Below are 12133 nucleotides of genomic sequence, written 5' to 3'. Positions count from 1 at the left end.
AGCAACAGTTCAGTTGTATTTGGGGTCAGCGCCCCAAGGAATGATGGAAGAGGTAAGCACTATAGAAATATGAATCATGAACAGGGTAAAATACATCCAAAAGTAAACTGAGTGGTTAGCATCAATCCTAGGGAAAGTAACACGACAGGAGAACTGAGTGCTCAAGAAGTGGCTTGCAAGTCCGACAAGAAACATTTTAAAAGAGGCCTGCAAGCTGAAAACACATCTTATTCATACAAACTACCTGAGAAAAGCACCAACATAACTCAGCTGCTTAAACATAACATGCAAGTTTATTGAACTTATTCAGTCATGCCACTGCATTAACACAACAGTGGCATTAGATGACAAACCTGGTTTTCTTCTTGCAAAACTCTATATTGCTCCTTCCAAATGGTGATTTTTGAAGCTTCATCTTTCCTCAGAGCTCTCTCCTTTTTTAGCTCAGGACTCCAGAAGGTCTTGATACTGTTCATGGAAGAACTCAGCTTGCTTTCTTTCACCTCCACATCCTTGCGAAGCAGATCGTTTTCCCTTAGTACTTCTTTGAGTTGTGTCTGCAGATCCATTATTGTGTTATCCCTGGCCTGGCGCAGTGAGTGAGGCACAGTGGATGCCATACTCACTGGAGGGAGATGGTGCTCTCCAAATGCAATAGTATCACTGGCAACTCCACTACTGGCAATGTTAGGGCTGCTACCCATTGCAGTCATTCTAACTCCATAAGGCAGCCGCCCCCCAGATCGGCCTAAAGTCATGGTGCTTTTTGGGGTGTCTGCACCCACGTTCTCATGGTCACTTAGATACATAGGGCCAGATGTAGCATAGGCAGCATTTAAAGACTGAATATTTTCCATTGAAAGGGTTTTCCCACTGCCACCCCCAGTACTACTCCCAGAACTGCCTCCTGTGCTGTTCGTTCGACGATGGCCCAAGCGTGGCGATCGTGGCAGCCTTGGTGAACGCCCTGGACTCTGGTTGCTTGGCTCAACCTTACCAACTGACCGAGCACTTCCATACATGATTAAGCTGGTGGTGTGAGGCAATTATATAGGCATAAATCAGGAATGAGAGAAATCCTGTTAAGTTGTTCAACAGTTAAAAGTCAGCTTAAGGCCAATCACAACGTATAAAAGATCCAGTTGTCCATCTTTGAAGTCACGTGCTCACGATGTTCAGAACCATATCTGTATCAAAAAGAGTAACATATTAAAATCTGTATCAATAAAACTTAGTAAATACCTATTTATCACCAAATATTTTGTCCCATATTAGCATAAAGTGTATTCTACTATCTTTATACTTCTCCATCATCTTTTCAATTCCTACACACAAAAAGGCAATTTTTATTTAAATTTTAACATTTAAACTCAAAAAGGAACTTCTATTCTTGCTTTTCTGTTGTTATATTACCACAATAAAGAGAAAGAGGAAAAAAATTCAACCCATAACTTTTGATCTACAAAAGTTAACTTATTTTCTTGTTTCTAACTGGCCCTAGTTCTTTACCTATTACCTTTCTGAACAGAAGCGACAATCAACATGTAAAGCCCATTCAGTAGTATTTTTTTATCTTTTCAGCACTGCTAGGTTCTATAGGACACGGTTTCTAAACCCTGCTGCTATGAAAATAATCTTGCAAATGGGAAAGTAGATGGACGAAATGATTCTGATCATGACCTTGACTAGCAGGTCCCTTTGGTGTTCCTGTCAGCCCTCCTTCAGAGTCAGAACCAAAACCAAGAAACATCATGTAATCATTACTGACCACAAAGCTTAAGCAGCTATAAATACAACTCTGAAAGAACAGCAGTAACACACCAAATGGGACCAATTTGGTTAAGAGGAACAAAAGAATCACACCTGCACAGAAAACTGGTCAAGTGTCTTATTTTCTCTGAAACTGGGATTTGGTCCAAAACAAAAATCTTTGTTAAGGTCAAGCAAAGATTTCAATCCAAATATGCTTCTCATTAACCAGTTCAGATTAATTCTATTAAATAATATAATTCCAAAAGCAGTAACCTCTTAAAAAAACAGAGCAGCACCATATCACCATAGTGCAGTTCCTCCTCCCCTCTACTTCTTTAAACAAGAACTCTGATAGCACATGCAATAAAATTCCATGGTTTTGCACTGTTAACATTATGCTGTTCTACAAGTGCTAGTAGGTAGCTCTTCAGGGGCACTGGGCGGAGATCAGTGTTAGCAGCCAAAATCACAGAAAGAAACAGATGAAATCCACTCTTGTGGCTGAACTACTGCAATTTAGAACTACTCCTATTATAGAGTTCTCACTTTTTTCCCCCTAATTCTTCCAGTGTACACTATTTCAAGCCACTGTTGGGCTCAACTGAAATGAAAACTAGAACACCTAAATATTCCTGATCTGACGTCTCCCCATCAGATGAAAAGAGTACAAATAGTGTCCAAAGAGCAGCAGCATCTTACATATCCCAGTATCTTTCCTTTCACACCAGCTCTCATTTAGCTTCACCTTCTGCTTGGAAGTAAGGTTTGCCAGATATTAGGAATCAACTTTTTCCAAACACTATGGCACATTTGTGAGATAATAACTGGGCAAGAAGATGTAAGATTAGGCTTAAAAGAAGAGTACACTTACAAAAGAAACTGTAAAAATAGTACAAGTGGGTGGAGGGGAAGAGACCAAAAAATTAACATTGCAAAGAAGACTGGAAAAGGGTAGAAAGAAAAAAGTAAAAGCTTGATAAAGAAAAGATATATCATTTTTTTTTCCTTTCAGAAACAAGTTAGTATAGGAAAAGATACAACAAGAAATAGTTTTTAAATGTTTATTTTAACCATAAGCTTTAAATGGAAAACAAGATCAAAGTAAGACAGCATTTTGTCATTTTCACACTATTTCATAGTAGATACAATATCATGAGTAATTTCACAAAGCTTATGGAAGCTGATTCCATTTTGTGAGCAGTCCTCAAGAAGTTCAAGCACACTCTCTCTCTTACTCGCACTTTCTCTATTTTTTTTTAATGACAACCAAAGCTAGCAACAATATTGCTATGGAATATTTTAAAACACATATGTAAAGGAAAACAGGCCAAGGAAAGATAGCCAGCAGCATTAATAATTGAAGTTAGCTACCAAAACACCACCTACAGATAATTTCTAAAATACAAGTTACAGATAAAAATCTCTCTTCTATTTCAGCTTATGCAAAACAGTACAGAAATATAAACTATGTAACAAAGTCTACAGTGTTCTACTGGAGTTGCTTCAATACCCAAGACACTGTGCCACAGATCTGGAAGCAAAACACTTCTTACAAACAGAAAAGCTATTTCAGACTAATGTCACTGAGATACCAAAATGCTAAAAATGCTGCTGTGACACCACTTGAGCACTCAAAACAAGTTAGATATGATTTCTTAGACACTACATAAAGTGTGTTCAAGAGAGATCTTGCAGTCACAAAGATTCTCTTGAAAAACTAATCTAAATTACAGCACTTCTTTGCTAGAAACTCACCACAGTAAATAAGTGTATGCATTCACTTAAGAGATTCATACAAGTTTACTTAACCCTAAGATTAGACATGTTTTATTCTTTATGTTTTAGTTAAAGTATTTCTCCCAAAAACATTAAGTTTAAATGTTGCTAGAAGTATATTACTGTTGCATGCAGAAATATCACCTAGTAAAGTACTTAACAACATACAAGAAGCCCAAAAAAGATTTTAGGTTCTTGTAAGTTAATCACACCAAAATGGAAAGCTCATGGAATTGCTTTTGTAAACATTTTGTTAAACTGTTAATAGCTTTTCAAAAACTGAAAGTGACTGATGTCCTTGACAGAAAAGTAGCTTCCCAGGCAGCTGAAAGGAGCTGGTACCACAGCAGGCACTGTGCAGTAGCCATCTTCTAATACAGCAGCAGGAGGGCTAGCTCTCACCCATCTTCAGTGGAAACAGCAATCCTATGCTTATTCAGCTCTAAGCTTTATTACACAGGTAGGCACTGTAACCTCTGTTACTCTAGAAAAAAAATCAAATTATTCAAGCTACAAAAGCCAGCTGCTAATATTAGCTGTTTATTAGGGTTACAGAAAGGATTCCTGGAGCCAGCATACGTAAAACTCAGGAAGAACTTTGACATCGCTGACATTGCAGCCACACATTACTCTGCATTCAGTTCTCAAAAGCAAACCCAAAGCATTAGATTAAGAAAAGAAAGTCTTTGGAAACAAGCAAACATAACCCTCCAGTATTTCTCTGGAGATGAGAACTTTCATTACATCATTGTTAGACTTTAAAAATTGGGAATATTCTCAACACTAACTAAATATACCTTTCCAGCCATGGAACCAGTTTCAATATTTCCACTCACACAGATTTGTCAAGAAAGAAAACAGACAAACAAACAAAAAGGTCCAACATGTTACAAGATAAATCTAAACTCTTCCCTCCTCCCTCCCACTTTTTTTCTAGTAGCATTTCTCACCAGCCATTTCACTTTGTTGCTATTAGGAATCCATAAGCAGAAGTAGATATTAAGACAAACCACACTAGGAAAAAACATCTTTAATCCTGGAAACAGCAAAGTGAAGGAAGTGGCGGAAATATCTTTTCTCATTCACAATACAAATTAATCAGGAAGAAAAAAACTTCCAGTTACCCTCCAGCAGTCCAAGCAAAATTACATGGAATATTTCTTTCAGACAGGAATATAACACAAAAGTTACAAGCTTTTCAACATTCTGCACCAGACTAGCATTGTACTAGGAATTTCAGAAGCAGAATCTTATCTTCCATGAGGACAACATGCAGTCCTGTTACTTTTTTCTTCTTCTACTGATTCTAAATATAGTCACAAATAAATCATCCCTTAACCTTAAGGATGGTGGTAACCACAAGGAAAACTTGTCCAACTGGACGTGTATGTATTGACCACTTTTCCTTTGCAAACTCTCCTTCAGGTTTCAAAAACCTTTAGCGTTTTCTGCCAGTGCAGGACCCCTTACCTAAGCTTATAAAGAAAGCGACTATAAACTGCAAGTGTTTAAAAAAAAAAAAACCACTGAAGTTAGTGCTAAACCATTTTTCCCCAAGGTCACTTTCATACCTTTACATTTGTGAAACAAAGCTTTCTTGTTTTCTGTTCACTAAGAGAACACAAACTTCCAAAGAGCATCCTATCTGCAAGCTGAATGAAAAAACATCAATCCAACAAATCAGCTTCAGCCAAAGTAAAAACTTCATGTAAATATCCAGACTTCCATAGCAGCTTTGCAAGTACAGAGACACACAACTGACCTGCTTCACTAGCTGAAAATGCTATCTATAGATTATGAAAAAGCTTGAAAGGAGGACTATGAGAACCATTAAAAGAATAGATGAGAATTATACAATATTGTAGGAAAAGGTTTGAAAAAAGGATAGCCATAAACACATTTTTTGTATGAGAGATAACTGCATCCTGCCTGAAGTGCCAGCTAAAAGATATCTTACAAGATTGCAGGAAACTGTCCAAAAACACTCAGAGACAGACACCATGAACTGTGAAAGAAAGTTTATAATCTGACAGTAAGCATTTACATGTACTACAGTGCAACTTGTAGCAATCTGAATGTTTCACTACAACAGCATTGTCATAGTCACTGAAGGAACTGAGAATCAACCCTTCTCCAAAGCAGCTACTACTCCAAGAAGTATAGTGATACCCAGATATCCGTAATGAAAAAGGTAATTCAAAGCAGCATGAAAGCTGGTAAATCCTGCAGCAGAGCCTAACCTGCTGAAAGAACAGTAAAATGCAACCTGCCCAACTTCATGCTGATACACTTTTAAGGCAATTATAACATGAAAGAGGGCAGGAATATGTACATTACTCTTGTCAAATGATGTGGTGTTTTCAATAAGGGTTGTATTCAGGCATAGTGGAAATGTGAGAAATTCTGGAGGGATCAACTTCAATATAAATAAGCCAATAAAATGAGATGCGTTTACCAACGCTGTCTCAATCAGCCCCTATATCTAGTATCCTATGTGAAACAATGGCTCAGAAGGCTGACATTCCTGGCTACAGCTGACAGCAAATTGAAGATTCATTAATGCAAAGTTAACCTCTGGAGGATCTCTCTGTCATAGATAGATACATAGATGATAGATAGATAGATAGATAGATAGATAGATAGATAGATAGATAGACAGATAGATAGATATGACATCTTTCCTATCTCCCCCTTTTCCAGGACAAATACTAATATCACAGTAATTACTTCAAGGTACATAAGAACCAAATATGTAAAAGCATACTGCAGAAATACAGGAAAATCCCAGCTCACATTTGTTAAAATGAAAAGGATTTGGGAATAACTTCTGCAGCCTTCAGCAAGGAGCATTTCCTCTGAATTTCTTTTCTGCAGTTTCTGTTCAGGACTGACATGAGCGGACAGACAGCAACATTTACAGAGTCAGCTCCTTAACAGTGTCACTGCCTGACAGTCAGGAATGGGGCAGTTTGATCAGGAACTAGGCAGGCAAGCACATCTTACAGCACAGTGATTTCTCCATCAGCATAATGGAAGCCATAAAGCCAGCTTCCAGAAGACTGAGCTTTCTTGTAGCACCAATTCCTGTCTGCACAAGGAAAGCTTTGAATGTCAGCTTTATAATAGCTACAGAAAAGCCAGCCTTTACAAGAGCCATCTTAATCTGATAAAGCACTGTTGCAGACACATTAGACTTCATTAAGAGGCAGCAATTGCTCACATTTTCATAATTCACACCTGAATAGTTAATCAGAAAACAGCATTACTAGATTATACAGTAACACCTGGACTCCAGAACAGAGGAGGGAGTGGAAAAAGATGGAATTCCAAAAAAAAGGAACATCTTCTATTCCAGTGACACCCTGACAGATATCTTTACCCCAGAATTCAAAGAGTGGGTATGATGACAGAACAGAAAAGATTCACAACTTCAAGGTGTGTTAACCAAGACCAAGAGGGAAATTGAATTCCTGTTACCTTCTGATGCACACCAAAATTACAAAAGCTATGGGTGCTATGTTCTTGTAGATAAAAAATGTGAAGCATCTATCTTAGCACTATATTGTAGATTAGGTTTGACTAGTTTTCAAAGGTAAAAAAGCTCATTACTTTTCATGTTAAATTAACAACACACACACACAAATAGGACAGAAGAATGTTCACTTTGGAAATCGTTTGCAAGTCAGCCAATGCTGGACACAAGGCACTGAACCCATGAAACTTAGGGTTGTTTATCCTTATCAAAATAGTCTTATCCTAATGGCCTTGACAGAAAGAAAGCAAAAGGGATGAATTAAATTAAGACAAAAAGACCAAAAAAGTAACTGTTTATATTGTTATTTTCATTCTCAGACAGCACATAAATAGATGCCAAAGCACCGACATCTGTTTATGTCCAATCCTTTTTAAAAGTTTGATTAGTTTTGCTGGGAGAAGGGTGGAAGGTGCAATGCTGAAGTTCACCTACTTGCACATCTGCCAAGTTCACTGAAAACAACAGTGCTCCTGTTCTGCTTCACCAAACACAAGACAGGGCTTGATACATCATCACCCATACACACAGACAGAAGTCTTCCCAGAAAAAATATCTCAAAAATCACTGATAATCCTCAGGTGACTTTGATACATCAAAAAACATTCTTGCAAATCTTTCGTAAAAAGAAGGCCAGCTACCCTGACCCTAACATTTTGAGGAAAAACGTGGCAGTCATTTGGAAAAGTATTTTATTTCTAAACATAAGTTGACACTCAGGTTACACACTTTTTAAATTTGAAAGGTTAGTGCAAATGGTGCACATACACTTTAAATCACCACAAGACATGGAAACATCTTGACTTTTTCAAACACCATTCTGTTTCTCATTCTTTTCTCCCATTCCTACGAGATATCCTATGCAGAATACACTACCCAAAAGCCTCTAAATAAGAACTAGAAATATTCACCAGTTTCCTAGTTAATTTGTCTACTGCAAATATGTTTCTTTTCATGAGATCTACTTACTCTGCACAAAAGATGCAAGATGACAGAACGTGCTCTATAGCAGCTTCTCTGCAAAAGCAGTTGTAACTGACATCGAGTTTTGTTTGTTAGAAGTCCCTCAAGTCCTGATACCAGGATAAAGGATATACTTTCACATTCACAACTTAATTCCTTTGAATTTGCTTTCCCAAAAACAAAACAAAACAAAAACAAGACCACAAAAAAAAGAAATAAAAAAACCTCACTATTATAAAAATGCATGTATTTCAGCTAAGCCTTTATTTACCCATATCTATTTACTCTTTGAGATGCACCACTTGCTTTCAAGGACTCTTCCCTAAAGCTCTGGAAGTCAGCTTCCGCTCCAGGCAGAACGTGAGGTGCTACTGATATTTCCAAAGGTCTCACCTCATCTCACTTGTCAGACTAAAGTGATTCTGTTCACAATACACCAAGAGTTAACCTGGTCACTAAATCTGGGTGCACACGCATGTTCTTTCCCTTTGTCAGGCTATTGTGTACCAATAGAAACTTTTCTTTCTTCTTAACACTTCTGGACCTCGTACTTCAAGGCTTCCAAGGTATGGCTAGGTCTTGGACACTGTTCCAGCATCTGTTCTCTCCTACAGTTTTAAGTATTTCACTGGCAGCACACAGTTTGTTTTAGGATGATTAGCACATGATGAAGATATGTTGTGGACCATTCTCAGCTGCTGGTTCTTGCTTGGGTTTACCAGAGACTGGACTCATTCCCTCCCTGCCCTATGCTCTGACACATGTAAGTAGACTGGATATGTGCATCAGGATTTGCTCTGTCAATGACTAGGAGCTAAATGTAAGTCTTTAAAAGCAGGTAAACAATAAAAATTATCATGTGTCTTTTTCTTTCTTTTAAAAGAAGTCCAAAACACACTGACTAAAACAACTCTCACTCTTCTAATTATCTGAAAGACTGAAGACCTGTGGATGTTAATTTCCTGTCACTATATGGCTAAAGAGTTTATGTCTGATTTTTAGCATATACAGTCAGTAAATATGATGTGTTTGTATATATGTCTGTTTCTCTCTTCCCCCCAGGAGGCATGCAACCAACAACCAATTTCCCAACAGGAGGAACAAAATGACAGAAGTGTGAAAGATATTTTAAAAGCCCAGAAGTACCTAGAACGATGTTTCTGGTGAATCCACGCAGACAGCTAGTCTAAAGTCACCATGGGTAACATCACCAAGCAAAGCATACTTCTACAGAATTTCCATCATAATTTCACCCTGACAACAAAGTTGTGTTAATGACAGTGACACAATCCACATGCTAAGAAATAAGGCTTTTCCTAAACCAGTGCTGGGTTTTCTAGGGTCTCATGCTCTTCCACTGCCATATGGCAGTACACTGCATGCCACAGTTAAAATCTTGGCTCAAACGGGTAGTAGTTGATCAAATCCTCCTCACCCAGAGTGCTCTTACAGCAGAGTAGGCACAAGATCCAAGAATGTGTATTATTGTTTCCTAATTCTAGCAATCAGTCCGATTATTTAAAAAGCTTCATGCATGCATCCATCCATGCATACGGCCAGACCTTCTAAATGCACTACAGTTTTCAAGTGGCTTAGCCAGGTAAGTGTTGCAACAAACCTCTCACACAATAGAGGCTTTTGGGGGAATAGACTTGAAAATAGGGAGGGATGAGGGAAGGAGCGATTACAATGGCAGAGTATCCTGCTTCACAAAATAAGGAATAGAATTAAGGAGCTCATGCACTGTTTACAATAGCATGGTGAAATATTTCTATTCATGCAGCATCACAAGTAACTGCTACCAGGAACTGAGAGAGTGGCAGATTCAGCAAAACAAAAAAACCCAACCTAGGTTTCTTTCATGACCAAGACTTGCAGTTCAAGAAAAAGATACAGGCCATGTAAATACCCAACCTGCTTTTTTGCTAGTCAGGCCATTAACCAGATATTAGAGAGGAAAAGTTAATGCAATTCTCAAGTCAGAGCTTGTGACAGGATCAAAGGTAAGTGCTAAGACTTATAAAAAACATGCTACTTTAATATAGCCCAGAGAGCAGAAACACAAACTGAAGAAAACCTGCTACCATCCCTACAGTGATTTAATTACAGCTAAATTGGTTTCCCAGAGATGATGGAGAAAGTTCAAATTATACCAAGTACTATGATAAAGTCACATTTCACTCAGCATATCCCAGACTTATTCTAGCTGCAGCCTCTGTTGTAGCTTGATGGATTCAGAGAATTCCAAGTATCTGCATGATATAGTTAAGTCATGTACTCAACTATACAGGGAGAGACTGTTCTGTGATAAAATTCTGAACTATATTTCCAGAACTGACCTATATTCAGTACAGCTGTCTCAGTTGTTAAATAATTAGTGGGTTAGCCCAAATATTTTATTACTGAAAAAAAAAAACCAGCACCAACTCTAGTACTACCAACTCTGTTCACACTAGCATGGGCAAGGCAGTGATTTTTCTCTTCTAATCTTTTTTGATATGGCTGTAAGTGTATTGACTCATAAGTGACCCTGAAATGGGGCAAGCATCTGAGCTGCTGCAATTTTCAACACAAAATTCAGTAACATGTCAGGCTGTAGATCACAGCAGCTCAGGAGGAGACATACACGCAGCCACCTACTGCTATAGATGCAGTAACCTCCAGGAGAAAAGGAGGGCAGGCAGCTGGTGGAGATTACTGCTGTAGACATCCTAGCCGAGTTGGCTTTTGTTTAAGAATTATGACTGCAGTCAAACGAGACAACTTTCTGTTTACAGCCTGTTGGATTTGAGGTAACGCATTATCCATCTACAACGACTCTGCATACACCAATGTGACCCCAAAACGAGCTTGGATAAAGTGTTAAACATACACTGTTTTTTCAGACCCATCTGCTTTTGATTCTCTTGGGTTTTGTACTGCTTTCCCACAGAACCACCTCCATAAGTGTTTTTTTATTTCTTTTTTTTTTTCCTATCTCCTAGCCTCTCCCATTCGGGTCTCACTTTAAACCATCTCACAACATCATGTTGCCATGAACCATGATGTGAACTTCCAGCATGCATGCAACATTCCATGTAAGATAAATTGTACACTTCATAATTAAGATGTAGAGTTCACGTTACAAACGAGACAGATGTGGAAAGACAGCAGTTCCTGACACACGCTTCAGGATGGCAGCAGATTCAGAAACAAAGCACCGTATCAGCTGACACTTACTTTGTAGTAGATACATTAAAATAAATGAGACATGACGGCTCGCCATTCACAGGGTAAAATACAAAAAGCCAACCACACCGTGAGGTTTAGCCAGAAAGACACCGGTCACCATTACCTCAGATGATGTGACTAAGACAACAAAAGCGTGCGCTTCCCAAGGACAGGCAAAATAAGGGCGGAAAAATACGATACGGAGCGCGAATGAGAAGAGCACGAAGGATCTACTACGGTACTAGGCAAACCCAAACCCAAGCCCAAGCCCAAACTCGCCTCAGCGCACCACGCCGTGAGCCATGCCCGGCAGGACGCGGGGCAGCTCGAGGTGATGTGGCCGTCCCGGCCGTGGTCCTTGCGGGCCGGGACCCAGCCCCCGGGCGGTGACAGCATGTAGGGGCCCGGCAGCGGCGAGGCCCCGACCCCCCCACTTCAGCCACCTCCCCCGGCCGCGCCCGGGCGCCCTCTCTCTCCGGCCGGCCGACAGGCCACGGCGTCCCCGGGGAATCCACCACCGGAATCGGACCTACCTGAGCGACAGCCCCGCGAGGACAGGCCCCACCACCGCAATCCCTGCCAAGCCCCGGCGACTGCCCGCAGCTACCGGCTCCCGCAGGCCCCGCCCCGGCCCGGGCTCCCCCCAGCGGCCGGTGGGAAGCCCTAACCCCCGTCCCCGCAGGGAGCGAGCCCCTCACCTGCCTGTCAGGCCTCGGGCCGAGGCAAGCGGGCCGCGACGGTGGCGGTGAGGGGAGCTCAGCCCAGCCCAGCCCGGCTCCGCGCGCGCGGCTCTCCGCCTCTCGCTGCGCGCGCTCCGGCTCCGCCGCTCCCCTCCCGCGCCCCCGGCGCGAGACACGCGCAGGCCCCGCCCCCGCCGCCGGAGCGCGGCGCCCCGCAGCC

The 12133-nt window shown here is 40.5% G+C and overlaps 1 protein-coding gene across 1 annotated transcript in view; it reads right to left on the bottom strand.

Annotated features, from left to right (window-relative positions):
• ERC1 (ELKS/RAB6-interacting/CAST family member 1) overlaps positions 1 to 12058 on the bottom strand; it is a 284155-nt gene extending 272097 nt beyond the window's left edge. The window contains exons 1-2 of the mRNA XM_034062833.1: positions 11932 to 12058; positions 354 to 1187 (exon numbers count right to left, since the gene is read on the bottom strand). Coding sequence (XP_033918724.1) covers positions 354 to 1022 — 669 coding nt within the window. The 5' untranslated portion in view covers positions 1023 to 1187; positions 11932 to 12058. The remainder of the gene's footprint in view (positions 1 to 353; positions 1188 to 11931) is intronic.
• Positions 12059 to 12133: the final 75 nt, after the last annotated feature.

This window comes from Melopsittacus undulatus, chromosome 5 (genome assembly GCF_012275295.1).
Source record: "Melopsittacus undulatus isolate bMelUnd1 chromosome 5, bMelUnd1.mat.Z, whole genome shotgun sequence".
NCBI lineage: Eukaryota > Metazoa > Chordata > Aves > Psittaciformes > Psittaculidae > Melopsittacus > Melopsittacus undulatus.
The sequence above is the reverse complement of the archived record's forward strand: the minus strand, read 5'-3'. Positions and strand labels throughout refer to the sequence as shown.